General features: G+C 41.6%; 1 protein-coding gene across 1 annotated transcript in view; it reads right to left on the bottom strand.

Moving 5' to 3' along the window:
- Positions 1 to 27,551, bottom strand: part of cacng2b (calcium channel, voltage-dependent, gamma subunit 2b) — a 66,657-nt gene extending 39,106 nt beyond the window's left edge. The window contains exon 1 of the mRNA XM_023429059.1: positions 27,238 to 27,551. Coding sequence (XP_023284827.1) covers positions 27,238 to 27,448 — 211 coding nt within the window. The 5' untranslated portion in view covers positions 27,449 to 27,551. The remainder of the gene's footprint in view (positions 1 to 27,237) is intronic.
- Positions 27,552 to 27,557: the final 6 nt, after the last annotated feature.

Here is a 27,557-nt window from a genome sequence, read left to right as displayed (position 1 = left end):
GGGGGGGGGTGTTGAGCAGGGAGCACTGACCCAATATCTAATGAAAGAGAAGAGAGATGAAGGGGAAGGGAGGAAAGGGATATAAAGAACGACAGAGATGGAGAGGAGGGAGAGAGGGCAGAGGTGAAGTCGGACGAGAGACAAGGGATGGAAAGAATGGAGACAGAAAGAGGGAGAGAGAAAGATGTGGAGGCTTGGTGTAGGGAGATGTGGCGGGGGAGAGAAGGAGAGTTAAAATGAGAGAGAGAGAGAGGGCTAGAGGGGGAGAGGAGGAAAGAGACAGAGAGGGGCAGACAATGAATTCAGGCAAAAAGAGCCAGGACATTTAAACTATAAATAACCAAGATACTAGTAGCAACACTGGTCTTCTCTTTCCCTCTTTCTCTCACTCCATCCTTCCTCACTTCTTTCTAGCATCCCCCTTTTCCTCCCCCCCCTCGTTGATGTCTGCTTTTTTTTTTTGTTCCATATGATGAAGTTAACATGGATTTTAAAAGGCCAGTAACTTATTTGCAGCTTCATCTGCCATATTTGCCAAGTTTGTGATTTTAACAACATAACATTAGTTTTCTATGCGAATCATGTTGATTTGTTTTCTTGTTTGTTCATTTTGTGTCATCCTGAAAAGTCACGATATTACATTTGAGAGTTATAGATGAAAATGTGACCCATTGAGCCTCATTTTATCTTAATAAGCTTAATTTGTATCTTGTTACCAGTTCGGAGACTCCAAGTAGTTTTTGTGGTTGAGGTTTAATGGCTGGTATGAATTAATAGGAAAACAATGGGCTGCCTAAAGGTTTGTGCACTGTGACTGTTGGGTTAGGGTCTATATTCCTGGGTGTTTTCTCCTCATCTCTCTCTGTCTTTGTCTTTCCTCTGTGTCCATCCAACTTCACTTCATGACCGTCACTTATTCGTCCAGCTGGTTTTGACCATAGCTGCATCACACTCTTTGTGTCTCTCTTCCTTCAAGTTTCCATCCATCCATCCTTGTGTCCCCACATCCTACATCAATCCTTCCATCCCCATTCCCGCTCTCTCAGCTCATCCATGACCCCATGTTTTATGTAGCAGGTAATGCAAAACAAGACTTAGTGCTGGTATCCGTTTTCTTGTGAATGTATAATATCGGCCGATATCGGCCTGTCACATATACTGTATATCAGTATCGGGGCGTATATTCTCTGATATGCAAACTTTTATTAAGAAGCAAAAATGTAGTGGAAATGCTCGGGTCAAGTCAAGTTATATAGGCAGCATTTTATGTATATTTGATCCTTTGTTTTCATTCAAGTTAAATATAAAATATATATATATATATTTGTACTTATGTTTTTTATTTATAGCTATTTATTTTTATAGTTATTTCATTTAATTCCCAGTAAAGTTTACAGTTGCAGTGCACTGATGTCATTTTGGACGATAGAGTTTATTATTAAACTGTAAAATATCCTGCTTTCATTACATATATTTTTCACGAGTGTTTTTATATATATGTGTGTGTGTGTGTGTGTGTGTGTGTGTGTGTGTGTGTGTGTGTGTGTGTGTGTATATATATATATATATCGGCCAATGTATCTATCGGAATTTTTTTTACTCCCTAATATCGGTATCGCCATCGGCCCCAAAAACCCAATATCGGTCGGGCTCTAACAGATTCTAATTTCAATTATGCAGAAACCCTCATCTCAATTTATAAAGGGACACGTGCCTGAGCATTTCTGAGCTTTCATGTGTCTGTTCATTCAGTTACACACATTCACGCCTCAGAGCCTCAAAGTTCAGCCACAGTCCTTCAATAAGCAGCCACGAGGTTAAGTGCTTCCCTCAAACAACACCTCAGCAGTGGCTGTTGAGGGCAGAGTGTTGTGAGGGAGGTGTGTGCGTGTGTGTGTGTGTGTGTGTTCATATTTGAAAAAGAACATACAGTACATTTGTGTTTGTGTGTGACTGTGTGCATGTGTTCATGCATGTGCCTGCATCTGTGCATGAAACGTGTGTGTGCACTGACTGTGTATATATGAACTGCATGCGTATGTGTGTGTGCAGCTTTGCATTTACACAGGCATGTCCACAAGCACATCTGTACGTGTACGGCTGTATATTAGTGTGTGTGTGTGTGTGTGTGTGTGTGTGTGTGTGTGTGTGTGTGTGTGTGTGTGTGTGTGCGCGCGCCTGCGCCTACATGCAAATGAATATGAGCCATTAACCGTTATCCACAGGGGAGACATGTTAACAGGTTTGGCTACCACTGAGAGGATTGGTAAGAAACCACCAGGAGCTCTGTGTGTGTTTGTTTCTGTGTTCACACACATGCATGTATACGCCCGACTGTGTGTGTTTGTGTGTGTGAGGTCCCATTGAGTCAGTGGAAGGAGAGCAGGGGATATGAGTGTGAGGGGAGGGAGGGCTGGGGGGGCTATGACTCATCCACTGCATGGGCCTCTGGCTCTCTCGCTCGATCGCTCCCGCTCTCTCTCTCTCCCTGCATAGCAACGACTGTGCAAAAGCTCATATAGGTCCATAGCAACCAGTGGTGATAGTGTAGTGGCCCATAAACACTCCATTAACAGGTCAGAGGGACCCAGGAAATCATGTATTTGCACATATTGTGCAGATTTGTCAAGTAGACACATGTACATACGACTGATCTCGTCTCGTCTCGTCGTCTCCCGCTTATCCGGATCTCATGTCAATTAAAAAAAAAAAACACAAGCTGCTGTTTTGATCACAATATATAAGAAGTGGAAGAAATTGACTGAGGCGTCCAAACAGAATTTTTACCATGATGTTAATGAAACCCTGTACAGCCATAACCAAAACCAACCAAACCTTAAAGTGACAGTTTGGGTTATTTGAGAGGTAGTTACACATAGTCAGTGTTTTACCTGCAGCAGATTCAGATGAGCGTCCTGCCAGTTTAGAGAAGCAGCCGGGAGCAGAAGCCATCCACAAAAACGTGTTTTAGCCAATTAAAAAACATGCCCACAGAAAAAAGCAAATATCACTTGAAGTGTACGATTTATTTTGAATATTTTCACCCACACAACCCCGCGTCAAACAACCGAAACTATCACTTTAACCAAAATAAATGAATCCGATCTTAAAGCTGCACTTAAAAATATTTTTTATCCCACCAATGGCTCAAAGGACAACATATGATAATTATTTTAATAACTATTATCTCATTGTTTTGGTTTTATAGCCCGTAGTTTTCTTCTTTCTTTTTTTTTTTCAATACTCATCATGCATCAGCTCATATTCACTGTAAATACCAAACACTGATGAAGCTAGCTAACAGCTGGTAAACACAGAGATTTTAGCCCCAAATTCTCCTAATTAGCTCCCTCAGTATATAAACACTGGCCACTTTCCCTCAGTTACCTGCCAGATTCGTTCTTGTGTTTCTGCCTTAGCTTTTCTGTTTCCAGAACTGCCTGTTGCTTATGAGAAACTGCCCGCCTATCGTTCTTGTTTTATTGTCCTGTTTGGACTGACAACTGCGTGACAAACTTTATTCTGTATTTTTTATTTATTTATTTATTTTTTAAACTCAGTAAACTTTGACTCGACCTGCCCGTTTTCTGTGAAACTGAACATCGGAAAGTTCAAAATCTGAATTCGCTTTGTGTCATGTACGCGTAGTAAGATTATGAAAGACGGAGCGAGCACTTCTTTTCTGTGAGACGGTAATGATGTTAACACATAGAAACACATCTACCTGACGCAGGGTTCAGCCTGTATCCGCTCTCGCACAATGAGCATTATAATACTGTCCGATGGCGGCTGAACGCTACAGCTCATTGATAGTGACAGATGGGACAAATAGCAACGCTAGTAAGCCATGCCGGTGATGGATGATGTTTCCCAAAAAGCCCATTTTCCCCCAAATCAGCAAAGGGCGTAAACAAGGTGAAAGCGTTGGTCACTATCAGCTGATGTTTCTGTGGTCATAAAAACATGAATCAAGCTTCCCGTGTCAGGATTTCTGCTTGCTGTGTCAACAACATTAACTCTGACTAAGAATCACTCGCAGCAGCGTCGGCCGTCACCTCGGCACACTCTCAGTTTAAGATCTTCTCTTCCCCTCGCCTCTCCTCCCTCCATCTCATTACAGATGTTGCTCTCATTACAGATGTTGTTTGGAAGGCTTTCGCCCGCACACATCCAGGGCTCCCTCTCCTCATCCTCCCACCTTCACAGATGTTGTTTGGCACATGTCTGCCCGTCCCTGCTTTCTCTCCTCTCCTCTCCGCTGCCTCGCTCCGTCCCCACCCTTCTCTCTTCGTTACACCTTCTCCTCTGTTTGTCTCTCCATCTGCTCTTCTCTCCCGAGTTTCCTTCCTCTCTCCACCCCTCGTTCCTTCCTTCTTTTCCTCACTTTCCCACCGCACAGGCCCAAATGTTCAATTTCTCCATTTCTCCTCTTCCCTCCTGTTTTTTTTTCCCCCTTCCTTCCATATTTTCCTCCTCCATCCTCACCCCAGTTCTTCCGTCTCACACCCCCCCACCCCACATCTCTCCCAGATGTTTTCTGGACAGAGATGATCTCTCCTGCAGTGATAATGAAACTGAAAAGTGTCCTGAGGCAAAAAAAGTACTTGTTGTTTTGGGCTGGGGGGGGTTGTGTCACGGTCATATGCTTGCAGCCTGGATAAAAAGAGTAACACATACTGTCACGCAAGCTGGGGAGGTGTGTGTGTGTGTGTGTGTGTGTGTGTGTGCAAGTGTGTGGGTGTTTATACCCTCGCCTCAACTTAATGCTGGTGTTTGAAGATGATTTTCCTGCGGGGTTTCATGCTGCTGGTTTGAGTTCTGGTCTGACCACAAAATCTTAAAAAGATTAGACCAGAAAAACCACAGGAAGGAACCAGATGTTGAAGTCGTGGGGTTTAGGGTTTGGTACCACCAACATTCATAAGATATCATGGAATAAATGAGAAGAAAAAGGAGGAGAACAAACAGCTCCCTCCAACCTGAACCAACCGTGCAGGTCGTTTTATTCAACCCTCTGATACCCTGATACCATGAAACAGCGCCTGCTGCAGCGGCAGGTGTGGCCGACATCAGTTGTCTGTACAAGAGAGGCATACCTACTTTCATCACCATGGTTACTATAATAACGGTCATGGCTTTGTAAGGTTTAGGAAAAGATGGTGATTTGGGTTTTAAAGGTTTTAAGTACTTCTTCAACTTTAGGCGACTTTTGCCTGTTTTCTTTTCCTGATTACAGATTTATTTATTTATTTTTGTAATTTCAGCCAATTCAAACAAACATTTGCAGGATAAATGTTTGAAGTAATCATTCTAAAATTAACTCATTTTTTTCGTGCTGGTCATAAGCGAGACGTCACTGAGGCCCTCTGGAGCACGTGATAGACGTTTGTCATTATTTTTTGACATTTTATAGACTAAAAGATTGATTGAGTGATCAATAGATTAATCAGCCTTGAAATGGGTCCCGACGGTCAGCAAAAAATACAAATGAACGTTAACAAAACACTCAGAGACCGAAGATGATGCAGCTCAGATAAGAACCCTCGACACAGTGTTGTAAAGTGAGTTGCAAGTTTTTTTTTTAACGGATGATGTCTGAATAAAAACCACTTCAGTGGTTTTAAACATTTACTGGATCCAACATTACGATCGCACAGACCCTTAAAGGAATAGGTTTGACATTTTGGAAAAAATACACTTATCCGAGAGGCGGATAAATCAGTTGTTTCAACTAGCAGCTGGTTAGCTTACCTCAAAATAAAGACTGGAAACCTACCAGAGACCTAGACCTAGACTATAGAGACCAAAACCGTTTTTGGTGCCAGGGTGTAAAAATGTTTTAAAGTTAGGCATTTTAACATGGGAGTCTGTGGGGACTGACTCACTTCTGGAGCCAGCCTCAAGTGGCCTTTAGAGGAACTGCAGTTTTTAGCATGTCCACACTGGCTTCATTTTTCTGCCGCTTGGTCTTCACTCTAGAAAAACTAAGTTAGGAGAAAATGTCTTGTGTGGAAAAACTATGTCTTCCTGTGATTATTTATAAATATGAAAACACGAGTCGTGCACTGTAAAAGCTCCCTTAACAGACTGGGGTACACAATGCAAAACACTCAGAGTCGTCACATAATTTAAAATTGTATTGCATCTAACAGCATTCACTTTGTGTTAGCACAATGATGTCGCTAACACGACTTTCCAAGGGACTTCTTGTGATTTCCTGGTGGATTTCCAGACCAGGCGAGAGATATTTCCTCCCTGAAAAGATATAAAGAGCGTCTAACGGGGGCGCCACAACAATCGCCATGACAACAATGATTACTCATCCCCAAACAAGTGAAACAACAATGAATAACATCTAATCAGGCTCAAAGCACTGAAGGTGTGATTATGCACACTGCTGCTGCTTCGCTATCTTTATGCAAACCATCTCCCTCTCTCCCTCTCCCTCTCTCTCTCTCTCTCTCTCTCTCTTTCTCTTTCTCCCCCCCCCCCCTCTCTCAAAGTGCTCTGGGCAGAATGATTAATTTGCAACTATTGATTCCTTGAGAATGTGGGAGGGATTGAAAGAGAGAGAGGAAGGGAGGAGGGAGCATCCAGTATTCTGAGTAGCGCCTCGCTGCAGCTCTCTCGCCTCCGGTCCTTCATTTAAGAAAAAGCCAATGGGTGCAGAGTTTGGATCCACCACATCACCTCTATCCATCCATCCATCCCTCTCTCTCTCTGTGTATCTCCCTTCTTCTTCCTCCACCTCCTCTGCTCATCCCTCCCTCCCCCCCATGTCCTCTGCCGTCTAAATTATCTGTGAATATTCAACAAATGCCCGAGCATTTCACAACAAGCAGGAAGGAACTGAGGGCAAAGAGAGAGAGAGAGTGAGAGAGAGAGGGAGGGAGGGTGAAGTGAAGTGCTTAGAAAACAAAAACAAAAATATTTGCCCCTCCTATAGTTCATAAACTATTTAGTTCCATAAATATCTTGAAACCAAGAGGCCAGCCTTTAGCTGTGTCTCACTACCACTTCAAAACACTTTCTAATTCAACAGCAGTGGAAAATTTGCAGAATAATTCTCATTTAATATCACAAGGAGCATATTAAAACACCGGCGTCTTCCGCAGCGAAGGCAAAAACGCTGAGTTTATTTTAAAACCCGAGATATGAACAGTTTTTAATGTTGAACCTATTCATGAAAAAGCAGCGGCCGAAAAAAAAATAGATTTTTTTTCAGGGAAATTATATTTTTGATCACATAATAAAAATCTGAACCGAATTTGCACCTGAACATTTATTTTTTCACTTTTCTTCTTTTCATTCTGTCATCATCGTCGTCGACATCTCCAACTTAACACCAAGAAGAAAAAATACAGTATTTGTAAATGCTTTATAAAATACCTCTTTTTCATCTGGTGTCAGCAGGACGAGCTTTCAGTCACTCCCAATAGTACTGAACATGACTGCTTTTTTATACCTAAACTGCAACAGCAACTATGTTTTTGTAGGAAACGTAATTGCAACAATGAATTGTTTTACCTTTAAAACAATTTCTATATAAATAAATATTAAAATGCATTAGGTAGTTGTATTATTATGGCTCAAATATGAAGACATGACAGCGTCATGACACCACTCCAATTCATTTTAAAAGGAGCAGATCTTTCAAAGAAATGCGCTTAACTAATCTGTGATTGAATTAACTCTCTTATACCTCTGTCTCTTAAATTTAAATTCTTAACTTATATTCTCTTTTTTTTCTTTTTTTTACGGAAACATTGTAAAAGAACATCAGGGAGAGCTAGAAAGCATTTTATGTCCTGATATAAAGGTCTAAACGCTGTATTAAAGTCTTCTCCGTGCTGTCAGGAGTAAAACTCTGCTGCAGAAATACAGAATCCCTCTACTTATTTATTTATCTTTCCACCTAGTCACATTTAAATATCCTGGGTCTAAAAATACTGCAATCAGCCTGGAGTTTGTAACTGTAGAATGATGACTCCACTCAATTCGACTCACACTGCCACAGTGTCGGAGACCAAAGGCTCCCGTCTCTCCCAGATCTGGGACTAAAAGCCGTGAAGACAGGCGTTTCTGAATAGCAGAACCAAAACCATAGACTTCCTCCTGCTGTATGTGTCGTATTTCTTCTGTATCTCCCCGTGAAGGAGCTTGTTGTCTCTGTGTGAACTGTCACGTCCATCACAGCGTTTAAAAAAACTACGATAAAATTACCGTAGTTCTAGAAATGCTCTGACGTCTGTTCTTCGTGTGTCGTTTGAAATGGTTTTACCAGGAGAAACGCAGCAAAACACACACTGAAATACAACATGTGACTCCACAGAGTAATTCTCATGTAGACACACACACACACACACCAGCGGAAAACCTGCGCTGAATAAATCAAGAGTTGTTTTCGCGTGTGTCACCTGCCTGTCAGCAGCACGTCTCAGTCCCACTTACAAAACAACAAACAAGCCGACTCGCTGGAGGCCATTTTGTGTCCACATGCTGCTGTCACTGCGCTGACCTGGACTCCGAGAGGCTTCAGGAAAAACTGCTGAATCGTTTCACTTTATTCTGACTCAACTCGTGTGCTACAGTACCTGCTGCTGGGGGGGGGGGGGGGGGGGGGGGGGGGGGCTCCTTGTCCCCTCAAAACAGCACAATCGCATTCTCAGGCCATGTCACCGGCTGTCTGCGTGAGTGCAGCACATCTCGCTAAATCGCACAAATCGGTCGACTGCCGGTTTCCATCCGAGTAAATTACACGTTTTGTTAAGATGGAAAAGTTCAAAGGAAGAATCAGCTTTGATAAGATTTTTTTCTTCTTGCTTGTAAGTGTGCAAAAAAAAAAAAAGTGATGTATGGAAAAGCATTTGTATGAAATAAATAAAATAAAGTTTATGTTGGATTGACATTATTTCCCTCCTTGCTCTGGTGTTCAGGAATCTTCCTGACTTCATATTTAATTGTATGTGACATTTCCAAAACTGGATGCAAATACAGTATTTTTAGTTTGCTCAAAATAAAAACTGTCAATCCATTCTTGCCTAAAATATATAACAGGTCAAAGGTCAAGGTTTTTTTTTTTCCCCAATAAAAGTCAATTTCAGTTCATAGTACAGCAGGTGATGATTTGAGGAGAAATAAATGAGACTATTAATGAGGGAAAAAGCAGTTCTGTTCTTATTTTTTTTCTGTTACATGACTGTTAAAAATAGGACAGTGGGAATGAAACAATATAAAATAACTTTAACAAACGGGGCAATAATGGATGAGCATACAAGCAACACAGCAACACACTCCGTCTCATTGTTACGTTCACACACCACCACCTGCCCAATACAGCCGTGGTCTTTTACTGGGTCATTTAGCAGCTGCAGTTGATCAATAGGTGGTTAAAAGTCTCAGTAACCGATTCCCTCTACAGCTGTTTACTGTATGTCTCTGTCCTGTGGGGGTGATGAGAACCGCAGGATTTTAAAAAACTTTGTAATTATAATTATCTTTAGTGCATCTAGTTTTTGCTTCTTTCCTACTACATGGTTCATGTCACCTGAATTATCTGCCGTTGTTTCTTGCTCAGAATAAATTTTCCGAGTTGCAGCGACTGACTTTTCAACTCCTACTGTATATGTAAATGAAACTATCAGAAGCTGCACCTGAGATCACTGTACATGCCCAAAAGGCTACGCCACAGTAACTGTTTTGTGAAAGAACATCCAAAAGCTAATTCATGCAAAGTGCAAAATCAGAATAATGGTCTATTTTAATCTCTTCAGGCTCACTTGTATGTACCATTTCCTCCTCATACACAAGCTTTTTTTTTTTTTTTTCATGGCTGTAGCACTGAAATCAGAAAGGCTGGAGGATATGAGGGATTCATTCAGGGAAACACTCACCTGCTAATTATAGTAATCACTACCTACTTTCCCTCCCCACTCTGAAGGTGTTAACACTGATAGTTTCACCCTGCTGAGAGGTGAGGCGGCGAGTGTGGACAAGAGTCACAACTGGACAGCAAAGAATAAACAAGGAAGCGAATAACAACAGCAAATGTTACATCTCAGCCACAGGAACAGGGATGTTAACAGTGGCCCTCCGAGACTCTGGGGGCCATTGAAGAACCCCCACATGCGGCACTATTTGCAGACGCTACAATTTACAGATGAATCTTAAAACGCCTCACATGCAGATAATTGGTAGGAACTACAATTTACGGATGTTCCTAAATGCCTCACATGCAGGCAATCAGCAGATGCTAGATACAGCACACAGCCCGCCCGATATGAGGGGGGCGCCCCTGGTTTGTGTCTCCTGACAGTGCGTCTCTGGATGTTAAAAAAGAAAAACAACTTTCTAGTGAAAAGTGATGGTGTGATGGCAGTGACAGTAATGATAGAAAAGGGGTCAAATTATCAACCTTGCATCATAAGCCCGCTTCTATACAATTTATGGTTCTGTCACTTCAAAACGGTGATTATTCCCGCAGGACCAACATGTGAGAAAAAACATTTTCAATGCAAAAATAACATCAAATACATCTCCTCTGTGTTGTCACACTCTTCTGTTTGTTCCTACACTATGTCTGGAGTAAGTGTCAGTTTGAATCTGTTCAGAAACAAACATATATTGAAATCCCAGAAGTCATTTTATACAAGCTAATGAGAAGACTTTGTTATGCGTTCGTACTTGTGTGGATGCTCGTCCACATAGTGCACTTGATGGCCCAACGCTGCCCGACTTTTTTCGGTGCTCGGCTCTTTGAAATGAAGCAAAGTCTGCTTCTGACCCTTTGTCAAATATGAGCTGTGAGAAAGTTTCCGTCTTCATTTAAAGTGTTCAATCTGTTAAAGTGAAGAAAAGAAAAAATAAATATGATTTTGTTGAAGAGAATTTCTTCTTGAAGCCCTCTGGTGGCTCCGTCCCCTAAAACCTAAATATTTAATATTTCCCTCCAACACTAAAGGAGCATTGCACCGATTTAGCATCACACGGGCGTAACGACTCACAAGAGACTGTTTTTAAAAAAGCGATTTAATTCGATGCAGCAGAAACATCTTTTTTTCTTCCACACATTCTCCTTCCTCGTCAAAACCTGGCGCCTACTTTAACCACAACGTGACCGGACCGGCAACAGTTTAGGGTCTCTTCCTTCTGCGTCCACACCCCCAGATGTTTCTTTTTTTACTTTTCAGACTTGTAGTTTTTGGCAAAATGATTTATACAACTTCCCCTTTAAATATTAATAATGAAATAATAATTTTGGGGTGTGGGGGTGGTTTGATTAGATTTGACTGACAGTCGCCAAACAACCCACCACCTGTCATCAGACTCTGATTCAAATATCATCACATCCTGATTGGTGCTAATACGAATACAGAAATGTCTCAAAACAAAAAACAGTTTTAACTGTTTTCAATTTAAAGGTCTGACAACCAGGCTTCAAAAACATATAAGAGCACACACACACACACACACACACACACACACACACACACACTATCCAGTACATAAACACATTGAGGATTTACTGCAGACCACCAGTCATAAAACGCAGACACCAGAGTTCATCATAGCCTGCTTAATGCTGCACCATTACCGTTAACGTGAGGTAGCCACATCTGGCGTGTAGCTGTAAACTCATTCCACTGACCATAAAAATCTGATGATGAATCATAACCCGACACCTCGCTGGCTTTCACTTTGTGTCATGAAGACATCTGGATGCCTCTCACACACACACACACACACAGCCACACAACCAGATCAGTGAGTCTGTGTCATCGTCGACACGGACTGACTGAAGAACTCAAAATAAGATAAATAAGGGTTAAAAAGCAATTATAAACACAGGGACAGAGAGATACCATCATATGATACATATTTTTCTCGTTATATTTGTTCAGTATCAATTAGGTGAGTCTCAATTTCCAAAAGCACAGTGAAACATCAGAGTGTTAGATGTACCTGCAGTGGCTGCCGGGTGGTTTACTTTACAGTGCGCTGGGTGGCGTAGTGTCATTTTACAGCTCCAGAGTGGACGTTTTACTACTTTATTTTTGTGTATTAATATCTGGAAGTGTGAAAAATGTTACCAAACCAAGGCAAAATGAAAAAGGATAGCGGATCCATCCATCCATATTCCCCCTGCGGGTGTTTCAGGGAGTAATTCTTGATATTTCCTGTTTCTATCCCCTCAAAAGTGTTTTCATATTAATGTAAAAGTTCCATCTGACAAAATGATAAAAACCTCTAATAAGACAAAATAATTAGGTAATACTGTGTGTGTGTGTGTGTGTGTGTGTGTGTGTGTGTGTGTGTGTTGGGGGTTGGATGGGGAGGGATTCTTATACATAATTCAACACTTGACCTTACAAGACAACTAGTTTGACTTTTCACCTCTGACCTCTTTGGTGACAGATGGAGGAACAGTCATCCACCACACACACACACACACACACACACACACACACATACAAGCACATCATTTTAATGAGTATATCAAAGCAGTTTTATTTTTATTAAAGAGTGTGTTGTGTGAATGTATTTCATAACAGTTGGATAATAAAAGAAAGTTCACCATTACCTCATCAGATTGTAACTTGTATTTATGTACCGGTGTGTGTGTGTGTGTGTGTGTGTGTGTGTGTATTTTACCCTCCCTCTAATGCACATCAATTAATCAATGGGCTAATGTTTCATATAGACGCAAGTGAGACTGGAAACACACACACACACACACACGACTCATCTAGTTTACAGATGACAGCATTGTTACTCCATCAGTTTGACCATATGTTCCCACTAACACAAACTCCATAATGGAGCGGCGGCGGCTTCACCCTGCGTTCGCACTGAGGAGCAGCTCGGTCGATTTGTCACTCCGCTCTGACTGATGGTGGGCGGAGCCACCGGCTCTGATGACATCTATCACGGTGATTAGCAAACTGACCCTTTACACAAACACGGCTGAAGAACACCTGAACACCACAGGTATTTAACAAGAGTGACTGAAGGTCATGAGCGAGCACTGGAATTACCAGCGTGCTTATCTATGTAGACGGACACACACTGAGCATACGTGATGCTCACACACACACACACACACACACACACACACTGAGCTCCCCGGTCATTCCCTTTGGCTCCTGATGTCTGCAGGATTAGGGAGCAGTCGGCCTGTCAGCACCTCTCCCACCAGGCGTTAAACAGACTGTGCGGAGGTGCCAACAGCTCCCCGCTACACCACACTACAACCTACTATACTGTAAAACAAAGAACGTGACATACTGTTACTACTGTAAAAACACCGGACTCCACTGTGAAACGCAGCACATGACATGTTGTTGTTTGTTGTAGCAGAAATCACTATTACACACTGCGGCTTACACTGGGAGATGGTGGAGCCCGACTTAAAGGAATCTGAGGGGTGACAAGATGATTAAAGGAATAAGAAAGATAATGTGTATAAAATGTATAATACTGGATACTTTATCTCATTATGCCTCTAAAAATCTTCAAAATAAAACACTGTGGGAAAAGATTTAAAACAGATTAATTTACTATTATTCAATATTACTAATCAACTTCATCTCGGAAGCAGAAATAATTACAGTAAACTCTCATTATTAATTGATTTTTGTGTTCGCTGTCTTCACAAATCAGAACACCCCCCCCCCTTTTTTTTATTGTACATGTAAATAATGCAAACAGAAAGCTGTTCACATTGTTCTGAATTCACGGTTGAGATGTTAACAGGTGGAGTTTATAATTCAATATTGTATATTGTTGTGGGGGGGGGGGGGCACAGCCCAAATACTCCAGGTTTTAGGACTCCACAAACTCTGACCCTGTTAAACTGGAGCAGGTACGTCGGGATTCACCTTTTTGGTCTTGAACTGATGAAAATTACTTGATATTGAAATGAGAGTGAGAATCCTCCCACGTGCTGTTAAAGCACAGTCCATGATTTTACTCTTCTTACACTGTGAAACACTGGACTTCATATACAAAGTCATATCCACTGTGACTCTAGTCCAGCAGAGCCCAACCTTTTTTGCTTGTGGCCCCTGACAGTGAAACACTTTGCATATGTCTATATGGATGATGAGCAGCTCAGACAAAGAGTGATTTTTCTCTGTATTGATTTTCCTAGAAATACATTTTTTTTTTTTAAAAAAAAGCACAGATGAAGAGAAAACATTTGTTTTTCTTATTTCCTGTGACTGTTCGAACCCCTCAGATTTTCTCATGCGGCCCCTGAGCAGGGCCCTAAGCCACATGACCTATTTGTAGCCTCAGTGGAAAACAGCTGCCGTAGTTTCCTGAAGCAAAGAGCAGCAAGTGGTGTGTTTGTCTGAGCCGTTACTGAGAGTTTTGACGAATGTTAACCTTCTATTACACGGCGCACATGAAATTACATTTCACCACAATGAGAGAAGCTGAACTGTGCGTAATGCGTAATCATGGGGGGGGGGGTCGGAGGTTTGAGGGAAGATCCCATTGCTTGTTGACACTGTAGTCATAGTATGCAGTCAGTGGCAACCACTATACATACTCCACCACCCTGGCACACTTGCCTCCTGTCACACCACAGACTGCTAACAGCTCCGTCCTGTTGCGTAACCCTGTTAGTGAAACACTGAAGCATCTGCAGCGGAACAAAAACACACCACTGGACACACTCCGAAAGCAATTTTAAGATTAACACTGGAGGCTTTGGATACCCTGCACACACACATCATATCACCAATTAAGATTCACACAATACAACACAATATAAACTGTGAGATCTGCCGACAATCAGCAGGATAAAATGGTATATACTGGCAGGATTTTAGATCTGAGGTCTGATCACTCCAACACACATTTTTATTTGGATTTTGCTTCTTTTTTTTTCATTGCCTTAAACTGTTAAATTATTAGGCTATTTATTATTTCTTATGTTTTTGTTTTGTCCGTTTGTGTTGTTTTGTTTTTTATTAAACTATAAATCACAATCAATGCATTTCAATATATAGTTTCTAACTCTACTTTCATGGCTGTAGTGTATTGTGGTTTTATGATAATGAAAACTGACTATTTTAATTACACTGTACATGTTAAAGCCCAACTCGGGACAAGAGTTGAAAATTAGTAATTGCTATAAACTCTCTACATCAGTTTCAGGCTTTGTATTGGAACTATGTTAAATTGCACGGTCCATATTAAATAAATAAATACATAAATAATACATTTCACTTAAACTATAGGAATTATTTATAAATGTATTGTTTTGTTGGCATAGGAAGTTCCAACACACTACTATATATAATACCCACCATATGTACATTTCTTCAGTTTGAGAATGAACTACTCAGGTTTCTATCGTTACTAAGATCACGGCCTCTGTGTCCCTTTATTGACATCTCTGGCCCTGTCTACTGGCCTGCTGCTAAACATACATATGGGCTTTGACAGAGTTTTGAATTATATAAAAACCCTGTTTGATTTCATGGGAAAATGCTTCAGACAAAGTCAGCTAGCCGTTCAGCAACGTCTCCGTTAGCAAGCCAGCTATATGTTTATTTCTATCACATTTGACTGAGAGCACCAAGTATATATAGCAGTTCTGTAGGAGAGGGAGAGGGCAAAAACCTTAAAAACTTAACGATATATAACGGCATCAAAGTCCGATTTTCTTAAATGTCTCTAGATCCAACATCTTCCTCGAGCATTTAGTTCAGTGCTTTCTAGTTAACACTGAGGGAGTTGACTAGAAAGCACAATCTTCAGAGTTTTTTTGTGTTAATAATAGAACATGCTCATAAATGTTTAACGTGCACCTGGATCTGGATGATTATACATAAGGTACAGTGATAAACAAGCATGCAGTACATTTCTGCTGAGCTCACATTCAAAAGTTATCACGTTTCTTTATATTAAACATGTTGTAAACGCCTGATGTGTGTTAACGCAGTATGTCCTTGTGTCTCTGCTACACCTGTATCTATGTGCGTGCCTGTGTGTGTGTGTGTGTGTGTGTGTGTGAGATTGATGTCCCTCCCATGGTGCAGAGCGGAGTGTGTGTCAGTCCCAGGTGGTGTGTGTGAGTGCTCGTAAACAGTGTCTTTGATTGAGAGGCCGTGATGCCTGACAGGCGGCCTTGTGCTGCAAACAGAGCCGCTGAATCGCCATAGTTACGCAGCGTCGTGTGGCCGTAGATACCCGGCGCTGCCACGAGAGGAAAGCTGCTGCAAATAGAAAGGGGGAGGGGAGGGGAGGGGGGGACTGCATTAATTAGTTAATGAGAGATTTAACCACCAGTGGGTGATAGACCATAATAAAAATGATGTATATATACTGTAAAAACATACCTACTAAAAATGTACGATCACATGTTCAATGATTAAATTGATGTTCGCTACACTAAATGACGTGGTAGTATGTTTTCTGATACAACTCCATCATCTCTTACATTACAGCTGGGGCTCAAAATGCACGCCACATTTCACAAGATAATACAGCTTCTTTCTTCTTTTAAGTAAACACAAAGTCTGCAACTAGAACTAAGCAATTAACAGACATTGCAGACAAAACTCAAAAAAAAAAAAACCCTTAATACATCTAGGGACAATAAGATATTTATGAGAAAGTCCTATTACATAATGACTGGCTTTCCAATGCATGTGTGTAAATAATATCATTCATCTATGTTCTATTTACAGAAACATGTCAGGGTAAATATTTCCTCTACCCAGGCAAAGCTTTCTCATTATTGTGATTCATATGAAATAAGCTGAACAACAGATCTGTAGCACTCATCGGGTTGACAATGTGTTGGTTGGTCTTCGCTTCTAAATTAGAAACAGGAAAATTGTGATGAAACATTATGGAAAGATTCTTTTGTAAACCGTCTACCAAAATCAATTTCTGAATATATTTGAGATAAGAATCCAGGCTTTCTGTTTGAAAATCATCACAAGTCTCAATAGCTATTCATTAGTGGGTTGTATTTTATTTGATTTTTTCTTTAATTTGATCGCAAGGGTGGAAAGACTTAAAAACAAAAAGAAACAAACAATAGTTTACATGGTAGGAGTTTGTGTTCCACCCCGAGATTACCATTTCACAGCTTTCCAGGAAGCTACATTCGTCTTTTCACAGGGTCGATACGTACACATACACACACACACACACACACACACACACACTTCAGCAGTGTCATGATACTGAGCAAAGCCAGCTTAGGCCAGAGTCATTAATTTGACACTATAATCCTTATCTTTTATGGCATGTAGTTATGCATTACAACATATACCACATGTGTGTATTGAATGTATGCAAGCGATCACAAACATTCCCAAGTGTGTGCATGCTGGGAACATACAAGGGCCCATATAATCCTCACACACACACACACACACACACACGCACATACACATTCATTCCATTATTTCCCTAAACTGCACAAGATCAGATGAGCTTCACCTGATTCTAATTTAAAATCTAATTTACACTAATTCTCACGTTGACCAAAAATCAAGTCTAAGCCTAAATAATGCGCACGTGCACATGCTATATCTTCTCACTATTCACACACATATACAAGTACACCCTGCGCTGTATATGCTGAAGTTTAACTTAGGAAAATCCCCATTTTTGTCAACCTTATTCACATAATTGTGGCTGTTCTCACATTGCATTCAACATCTTTGTTGAAGAGATCTGGGAAACACAAAGGTGGCAAAGCTACATATATAAACTTACATTTGAATTAATCCTTTCCCAACACTCGCCTGAGAAATTCAATGTTCCTTTAAATTTGCGCTAAAGAAAAACACAAAACCAAGGCTCAAACATAAAATAAACAGTTAACCTTAAGGGAACAGAATTTTTTTTTCTTCTCTAATTAGGAGGTGAACCCTCACAATGATGCTCTAAACAGCTTGTTATCCCTACTTGACAAATACAAGCACACACATAGATGTAGCACACCATAACATATACAGCTCTATACAGTGCATATTTTCTGCAAGTATGAGTTATAGCAACTGTTAAATCTTTATGAGAATGAAACACTTAAACAACATCATCTTTACACTTGAAATCATGCCCCTGTCATAGCTTAGGAAAACGTACACTGGCTAGTCCTAAACCCAAAGCTCATTTTTCAAATCATGGAGAACCTTGTGTTTTGTCAATCCAGGTCACTGCTGCTTAGATGGAAATTATTAAAGCAGGTGAGGTTTTCACAGGTTCAGAGGGTTCAGATGTCTTCAGTTACAAAATGATTTTGAGTGGGATGAAAGCTAAAATTGAATGCTGGTACAAACACATACACACACGGGGCACACACTCTCAGGCACTCACACCTCATTCCCAGAAACATATCTCCTGTCACACACACCTCGCTCGCTCTCAAACCCGCCGTGATGGAGATTAATAGCAGCATTTAAAGCCTGCTGAGCTCCACCTGTCAAGGCTGGGGCCCCCGGGGCAGCTCCAGTCTGTGCCTAGGAACGGGAGACTGTCCTGGGGCAAGATCCATCATGGAAGTCCACGACAGGCTGGATCTCTGGAGCCAGCCTCCACAGCTGGACCACCGACACGGGGCCATCCGTCCGGGATGACAGGCACACTGAGTGAATCCAACCGGAGCAGACTCGATAGCTGCTGGATGGAGGAGCGTGGGGACTGGGGGGGGGATATGTGATGGCTGCGCGGATATCAGGAAGCTGAAACGTGTGTGTATTTTTATCGACGTGCACCCCATTATGAGCACAAATATGCACAAACACATAGTTTAATATGTATGGAGAGATCTGGAATGCACTCTTTCCAAGTTTAGGTACTTAATGTGATATTTTTGCTTCGTCCATGTCGCTGCCTTTGTATGTACCACTCAGACTTTAAACCACTCTGATTATGTTTAACCACATCACCAAAACTGTGTTTGTGATGTTCCAAATATCAGAGCAATTTTCAACCAGACTGGGTGTGCAAAACAGATTTGTAGTCACTAGTTTAAGTATTTTAACACCAGTCAGTGTGTCCATCATTACACACTAAAACAGTTGCAGTTCTAGTTTGCAGATTTACCCAGCTCAGTTTTGGGGAAATGTATATCCAAAAACGTGTTGTGTGAGGTCACAGTAACCTTGACCTTTGACCTTTGGCCACCAAAACTTAATCAGTTCAGCAGACAGCAGCAGAAGACTCTTAGTTCTTCCAATAACGGCTGTATATGGTGATAAACGGGAACTTATAACTGTACAATGTGGATATCTGGTGATATCGGTTTGCTGTTGCTGCAAAAACAATGGCGGTCTTAGACTTTATAAGACAGGGAAAAACTAAACTGGTGTTTCCATTTAAATAAGTTATGAAGCTAAAAATAATTTCAAATAGGTTTTTGTGTTGCTTCGCTATGAAGAGTCTCCAGGAGTTGGGTGGTTGCAGCACATTGATGGCTGAGGTTTGACAGCTGCCGTGACCTGTCAGTCACTTCTATTACAGTATCAACAACAGCACGCCCACAGAGCGCTGCTGGATGCTGACTGTTTGCCAGCCTCAGTGCAGAGGAAGAACAATGGCTCTTATTTCCTTACCCAGCACTCCTCCATCATGAATCATACATCTTTTAGCATTTTTATTAAGGGGCTGTGGCTTTAATATTTGCTGTCCTTAAAAGTGGTTACTTGTGTATGTAAAACATTTTCGTTGTAACTCTAATGTTATTAAATGTAACAGTGTTTTTTGTTCATTAATCTGTATTTCCACAATGTTAAATGTTAAAACCACATGTTAAATGACTTTCCAACAAAGGAAGAATTAGCTTTTTGCTGTCTGTGTCAAGTGCTCAGCGTGTAAAGAACAAACCACAAGAGCTAATATTAGTTTCTGCAGCAGAAAGAGCGCTCGAGCTGTTGGACAAGGATCAGTGTCTTACCAGCAGCAACACGGGACGCAGTAGCATTACTTCACCAAAACCCACAGCAAAATTTTCACATCATAAGGCAGGTTCGTCAGTCTGCTACTGATCAACGTGGCTGATCTTTACCTTTGAGTGTGTCTTTGAATACAGTTGTTCTGTTTGAAAACCAGTTTTTCCCTAGAGCCTTGAGAACTGCGCGTTAAGCACGGTGCTGGAGCTGGGAGGCAGTTAGCTTAACTTAGCATGCCGCGGCCTGTTTGAAAACATGGACTCTCATTGTATCTTGTTAATTAAATTTTCACACAAAATATTGTATAAAAATGACAACTTGATTGTGTGAAGAAGCAAGAAACAACATGCTAATTAGTTAGCATTGGAGGTGTTGATAGGTGTATGCTTCCTTGTGCTAAAACAAGCTGACTGTTGCATGGCTGTAGCTTCATGTTTAAATATGAGAGCGGTATCAATAAATATATTTCACGTCACGTGTCTATTCTATTAGTTTCAGGCCAAACTCATGACTTTTTTGTTAATATGGAGTTGTAATGACAGTTTTACATTATTCCAATGTCTAATATACTACATACTGTATGCAACTTAAACCAAAATACTGACAAATCCATAAGGGAGACAAACGCTGGGGGAGGGTTTACTTACAGTTCTGTAGATTACAGTATCAGAACAGGTGCATCTTATCCAGAGTTACACCCTGGATATGTTGTCCATACTGGCTTCATATTGTATTCTGTGTATTCAGTATTCTGTATGAACTGAATTTCAGACTTGTAATGCTTAGTAAAACACCTTAAGACAAAATTACCTGTGCTGAGTATCTAAAATACTTCCTGTATTTCAGCATCCAAGGAGAGCTTAATGCTAAATATTATCGTTATTTGCACATTACTATTTTTATACATACTACTATAAAATATACAAAAACTGCTGACTGAACTCGTAGAATGTCAACAGAAATAATATAACATGGAACAACATAAACAATAACCAAATATAATCAATACTTACAGGTTTGATCATTATCTGACCAAGAGAATAAGAACCCACCACAGCAGGACAAAATGAAAGGTAACTATTTGTCCCTAAAATTTGGCGTGCAGGCTTTAATTTGAATTGTAAGCAAAATGATCTTATTAATTCATCATTTAATTTGTCTGTATTTTCATCATCATATTCTTTTCCAAGTCTGGCAGCCTACAGATCCCAGATCACACATAATCAGACGACTTTTGAATAAATCTGCTTGTAATCATCACTTCCCAACCCATCACATGAAGTAATGAGGCCTCAGATAAAACACCAGTGTGTGTTTTTTTGCAATCAGATTACATGTCATTTTTCTAGTGCCCGTCCCTACCTACAGTTTGTCTGACTGGTGCTTGATATGAAAGATCATATGATTTTTTATTCTAACCAGATTACTTCAGGAATCAGATTACATGCCATTTGTTCTCCCCATCCATTAAACCCTCAACTGGGGCTTTAGAAGAGGTGGTCTGCATTTTTTTTTTTTTTTTTTCTTTGTGTAAGCGGATTATTTTTGTAATCTGATTCCATGTAATTAGTTACTCCCTATCCTGGCGTATCACTAGCTGGGGCTTTAGATAAACAGGCGGCGTGGAGAGGCTCTGTTGCCGATCAGCACGGCAAAGCTAACGGAGCTGATGGCTATTAGCATAATTAATGTCATTGCCGTAATGCACTCCAATTCTGAGACAGCCAGCCACACACACACACACAGTCAAACCCTTACATTTGTATACAAGCCTAAGCATGACAGCAGAGACATAATCAAATCTGCTACGTAGAACTCAAGGCTCAACATTAAAATGTCACGTGTGATCTTTCCTGTTCTGTGACGCTAACGTGTCACTGCGATGACAAAGGTGCAACAGTCAGTCAACTCACTGTTATCTGAAAATAATGTACATCATGTCCCAGGCATTAAAATAAAAGCATACACTGTGACGTATTATGTTAAAAGCCGGGGCAAGATAGGTTAGATAGAACGTAGGCCTGTGTGTTAAAGATAGCACAGGATGCCTGAGGGGGTGTGACAGCAAACCAGGGCTGCCTGCTCTTTCTCTCTCTTGTTCTTTTTTTTCTCTCCCTCTTTTTCTCTTTCTCAACACCTCCCAATTTCTCTCTCGTCCTCTCTCTTCCTCTTTCTCTTCTCTGCACCACGCAGCTATAAAGCAACTGTAGCTCTGAAGGCGAAGCACACGGAGCGAGCTGGATCTGTCTCAGATTCCTCTCTGCTCTTAACCATTTCAAATCTCCGGTGCCAAGGACACCGAGCGAGCTTAGAGTGTGAAAAGTAAAGCCACTTAGCGAGGAAAATAAGCATATCACATGGAGTGAGTTGGCGTGGCTGCATTCACATCGACAAATGTGTTGGTGATTTGACACAATTTTGCAACCTCGGCCAAGAATTTGTGTTTTCTGTCTTAAAAAATAGACACATTTTGTCCTCAAACTCAAGACCAACCGGTGTCTAAGTCGTTCCAAAACTTGCAGCGACAGCAGATTTATTCCCACGACATAACGTGTTCACATGGCTGATCGCAGGTACACTAACTTTTATCACACCTGCACCAAATTAGTCAATTTTCAACAGAGCTCGAAGAAGCAGTGATGTGGAACAAACCGCTCACCGTTTTCTATCGGGTACTTTCAAATAAAACCGGCTAATCACTGAGAAAAGAGAGCGTTGGTGATGCTGTGTGGAAAGAACAAGTACACGAAAGACGGAAAGTGTTACCCTGTTCACTTTTCATGGACTAAACAAAAAGTCGACACTTTCTGTGGTATCTTTTTTTTCCCCCCCTTCTCGTAGAAAGTCATGATCTGTAGCTCAGTTTCATTCTGGGTGATGTAAGAAAGCCGAGAAACCCAACAACTTCTTTCTATCAATTTGCAGAGGTTAAGCTAGCGTTAGCATTTCTTCACCTATGCCAGCAGTCTTGTCGAGCTACACTTTTGCTCCCTAGAGGCTGAAGAGCTGATGTTTATGATGCTTAGACATTTCTTTTGTAACTAAGCATCAAGACATAGCAACCTGTTCTTACTTGTGTTAGTTTCAGGTATTGCGTCGGCTACCTTCTTTTTTGTTGTTTAATACCAAACAGCCTCACGGAAGTGAGCGACACCTTATACGACGGTTGTGGTGGAAGGTGTTGGAAGTGTAGCTGAGAGTGTTTCCCACTCCAGGGTTACTAAAAACTATTCCCTGTCTGTTGCAGTTACCTCCCGCAAAGGTCTCTGAAGGTCATCCAGAATTCACAGAACCATAGTTATATTCGTAACTCTTGTTTTGCTTTGCCACACCCTGTAGGTGTGTAAGGTGTGTTCTTATTTACACGTTGCAATGCACTTATCTGCATGAATTATCTACATGTGTGTATCAGACTTGGGAGATTCGGAGCTGTAGTTTGAAGCTGTGTTTTAACCAGGCAACAGGATTTGACACAGACTGGTTGACAAAGCAGCACAAGCCTGGAAACCTTCTTTTTTCTAACATAGACTCAGACAAAGGAATACCCTGGACAGCCATATCTCAGGCCCGACCTTTTCACCCCATAAAGGGTCAATAGGTTTGAGATGTAGCCAGCGGCAAGACAATGACAAAAGCTTGGGAAGCAACAACAAAAATGTAAAAATCAATTGTAAAACTGATGGAAACGAATGTAATCAGATCCTCTCTTCTACTTCTAGTCCTGGTCCAAAGCACAACTGGAACACTACCCAGCATACCATGGAACCGAGCCATGCTGTTTAAGGCAAGTAGTTGTAGCCGAGTAAAGTGACATCGAAGCTAAATATGTTGATGTTTAACCTAAACAGATCAAATGTGAGCAAGGAATTGTGTAAATCTGTATAAATTACTATAAATGATAAAAATGTGTTTGAGAAATTCATGCAGATTTTGCAGGAAATAAGAAGACAGCACAAGACATACAGTATGTTTCAATCTGTTCAAGGGTAGTAGCCTTATATTAAAAATTGAGTTAGCTACTGTAGCAGAATAAGTAATGTAGCAAAGGAAGGAGGCCAAGAGTTGGTACTTAGGAAAGCTGAGTAAATGTACCTTTTTCTAGGGCGGTGGAGTGAAAGGTTACTGAATGCACTCATGTAATTTGAGATTTACAGCTGTCTGTCTGTTGCAATGTTTTAAGCTTCACCTGCACATGGTGTGCTGCAGCATCTGCCCCGTTGGGAGCAGAATATCACCTATCAGGACCTGAAAAGACGGCAATCCAGGAATAGTTTCACCTGCCTCGAACCAAACACAAGGAAGCAGAACACAAGCCAAATCTTCCCCGTGGTATGAAGTGAAACTGGAGTGTAAAATAGCAACAGTGTGAAGCTGGAGATGAGTTTAATGACATGAAGTCCACTGGCAGGATAGCTGAGAAACACAGGAGACACGACTGCTGCTTGAGCAACCTCCAAGACTTCATGATCAGCATTTTTTTTTTTTTTTGTATGAGTTAATGGGGTTATATTGCGTTTTCAGACGAGTGAACTGACATTAAATTTGAAACTAGTTCTCACTGATTAACATGCAGAATTTAAATGTCATGTGCTTTACTTGAGCTCCAACTTTGCTCATTTTCTGTAATGTCACATCCAGAAAATTTAGCTAGCTATGTTGTAAAGCTTACTGTTCCATCACACTGCTCCGCTTCCCCGCATGAGGTTTAAAAAAAGAACCATCCGCAGTACTGATGCAGATCAGACGAAGATAACGACATGAGGAGAGACTCCTGCTACACATGCTACTGTTGCGTTAGGATTAACTGAGGTGATGAGCTCGTTACTGTTTTGTCTTATACTAGATCTGAATGTTACACTGAGGCCGTGCGGGGTGGGGGCAGGGGGGGTGAATTAACCAGGTGTGTGACAGGATCAGACCGAGTGAGGTCACAATAAGAGGGATTGACGTCACAGCGTCCACACCGTGACTGGACACGCATGGGTGCACACGGTCGCACAAACACAGGCCATGAGTAATAGGTGGGTGCTCATCATGACCTACAGTACAACAAACCACGGAAAGAGTTTCGATTCGGTGTCGCTCCTCGTCGTTATTACTTCTGACGATGGTAATTTACAAGGTATTCACAGCGTTAAGTCCCGCGAGAAGCTCCCTCGCAACACGAGCACAGCATCAGTGCACAGAGTATACATACAAGTGAGGTCACCTCTCCATAATGACAGGGGCTATTATGGTGGCAATCAGAGATGAAGACCAAATGAATCATTAGAAAAATCCATCAAAAAGCACTGAATCTGTGTCATCATCATCATCATCATCAGCAGCAGCAGCTTTGTCCTGTGAATCAGGTGAATCTGGGGCAGGCTATTGTGTGATTCAGGATGAAGATGGATCACACATGTATGGTGTAAGCATGTGTGTGTATGTGTGTGTGTGTGTGTGTGTGCCTGTACTGCTATCTTTCAGACTTTCTTGGTCCTCTCTTCTTTTTGAGGCGTAGGCCTTGAGGTTTGAGGTTAAGGTTAGAATTTAAAACAGGCCACTAGGTTGAAGTTAAGAGTTACAATTAGATATCCGGTTGCTCTGTTGCCGGGATCAGGACTGGGAAGGGCTCAGATTACAAGCTCCAAACACAAGTTTCACATTTTCACACTTAAAGAGGCATTTCACAGTTTTTCTTCTACACCACTATAACACTGCATCACACACTACAGCGTGTTTTGCTTTTTCTCTCAGATGCGCTCGGATACACCCAACACTTCTCATTTAAATTTGGAAGGCATGTTATGTGGGACAAAGCCTCAGCTCCCTGACAAAACCCATACACCAGTTTCTTGTCCCTGTACAGTCAGCATTTCAAACCGTTTTAGACTTTTGGAGTTAAAATCTGGGCAGCTGCATTTACAGATTTCAACTCAAGCAATAACAACAGATGTGAAGTCTCAGGTGGAATATGAAAATGATACTTATAAGCCCGTCACACGTCCAGATACTGGGTCTGACCGAGGCCCCCGGACAGAGCTGTGTGTGGTGCAGTCAGACACAGCACAGAGTCATATAAATGTGAGTGTTTTGGGGGTCTCTGTAATCCTTCCTCCTCTTTCAAAACACATTCGAACATTCAGTTGGATCTTACATGAAAGTTCAACAGTCAGATTAACTGTTAAAGAAGTTCTCACCTTTTTTGTGTGTGTGTTTGATACTATCCTCTTTGCTGTGGTGTGGTGGGGGATTTTCACCGGTGGTCACCTGTTGGATTTATCTCTGGGACCAGTATGCCCCAGTACACTGCAGGTAATCATCCGCCACATACACAGCAACAAGAACATTCACACTCAAAGGGTAAAACAACCATGAGAACCGGCTTTGTTCCTCATTTAGACTTGCACAGGTTAGCTAATGCAAGGCTAGTGATGGAGAGGAGGAAGGATTACTGAGAGTACTAAACAGTCCCTACATTGACATGGGCAAGAAATATTAAAAAAGTGTTCATCGATCCAATGACGGCCTGCTGGGTGATTCAAACATCTGGCTTATCTGTGTGTCATGAAGATAACCACCTGAAGTTTTACATATCTTTTTTTCCCTTTCAACAGTGTGTAAAACGACAAGCTTCTAGCAGGGACCGGTGGGTATACAAAGCAGCTGTATACCTGGCATGGATCTTGTGGTGTCCTGTGGGGGATTCAAAGTGAGCTGCTCTCTGCTGGGACAATTTAAAAAAAAAAAAAGAACAATCTGCACAGCAGCCAGGACCGACAACTGAAACCCTGGACAAGAGTGGAACCAAAAGGACCATTTGGTGGACGCTCCATCCAGATCACCTCAAAGGAGGAAGCTGTATTCATCTCTCAACACTAAGTTAAGTCTTCCTACACTTCACTAAATGGAAAGGGATGAAGGATGCTGCAATTTGTAAATGAAAGGTACCATTTTGGAATTGTGCAGAAACACAAGCGACTTGCAATACCACTGGCAAAAAGGAATATGATGTCAGAGGTTAGATAGATAGATAGATAGATAGAAAGATAGATAGATAGAGCAGAAATGTGTGTGTAGGTTAGAGAGAGCGAGCGTTTGCATGTGTGGAAATGGATGCAGAGCACATACAGAACAATGTGGGCATGTGAGCATATGTGTAGGCATGTGAGTGCAAATGCAGGACTGTGTGTGTGTGTGTGTGTGTGTGTGTGTGTGTGTGTGTGTGTGTGTGGGCATGTAGGGATCGATCTGCCTGTGTGCCTGAGCGTGGTAGGTGCTGCCGGTGTATCTGCGCATGTATGTGTGGCTTCGCCCCGGTGCATCCCCGGCTCACCTTCCAGGCAGCAGGTCCTCCAGAGGCCCGAGTGCGTCATCACCTCCTCGTTCTTCTTGCTGGTCTCGTTCTCGTTGGTGCTCTTGATCTTGCAGACGCCGCGCGAGTACAGCCAGTAGTCTGTCCCCACGGCGATGGTCATGAGGCTGAAGGCGGCGAAGGCCCCCACCGTGGTCAGCAGCATCTGAACTCCGCGGTCAAACACGCCCATGTTGCCGCATTCCACGAAAGGGGGGCCCCCTTTCCTCTTGATGTACAGGAAGTAAATATTTGTGAGTTTGCGTCGCCACGCCAGCTCGGAAAGCGGGGGGTGGGCGGCG

Source organism: Seriola lalandi, unplaced genomic scaffold (genome assembly GCF_002814215.2).
Source record: "Seriola lalandi dorsalis isolate HSWRI2012SDOR001 ecotype SW California unplaced genomic scaffold, Sedor1 jcf7180002054887, whole genome shotgun sequence".
NCBI lineage: Eukaryota > Metazoa > Chordata > Actinopteri > Carangiformes > Carangidae > Seriola > Seriola lalandi.
Note: the sequence above shows the minus strand (reverse complement) of the source record. Positions and strands in the feature narration are given on the sequence as shown.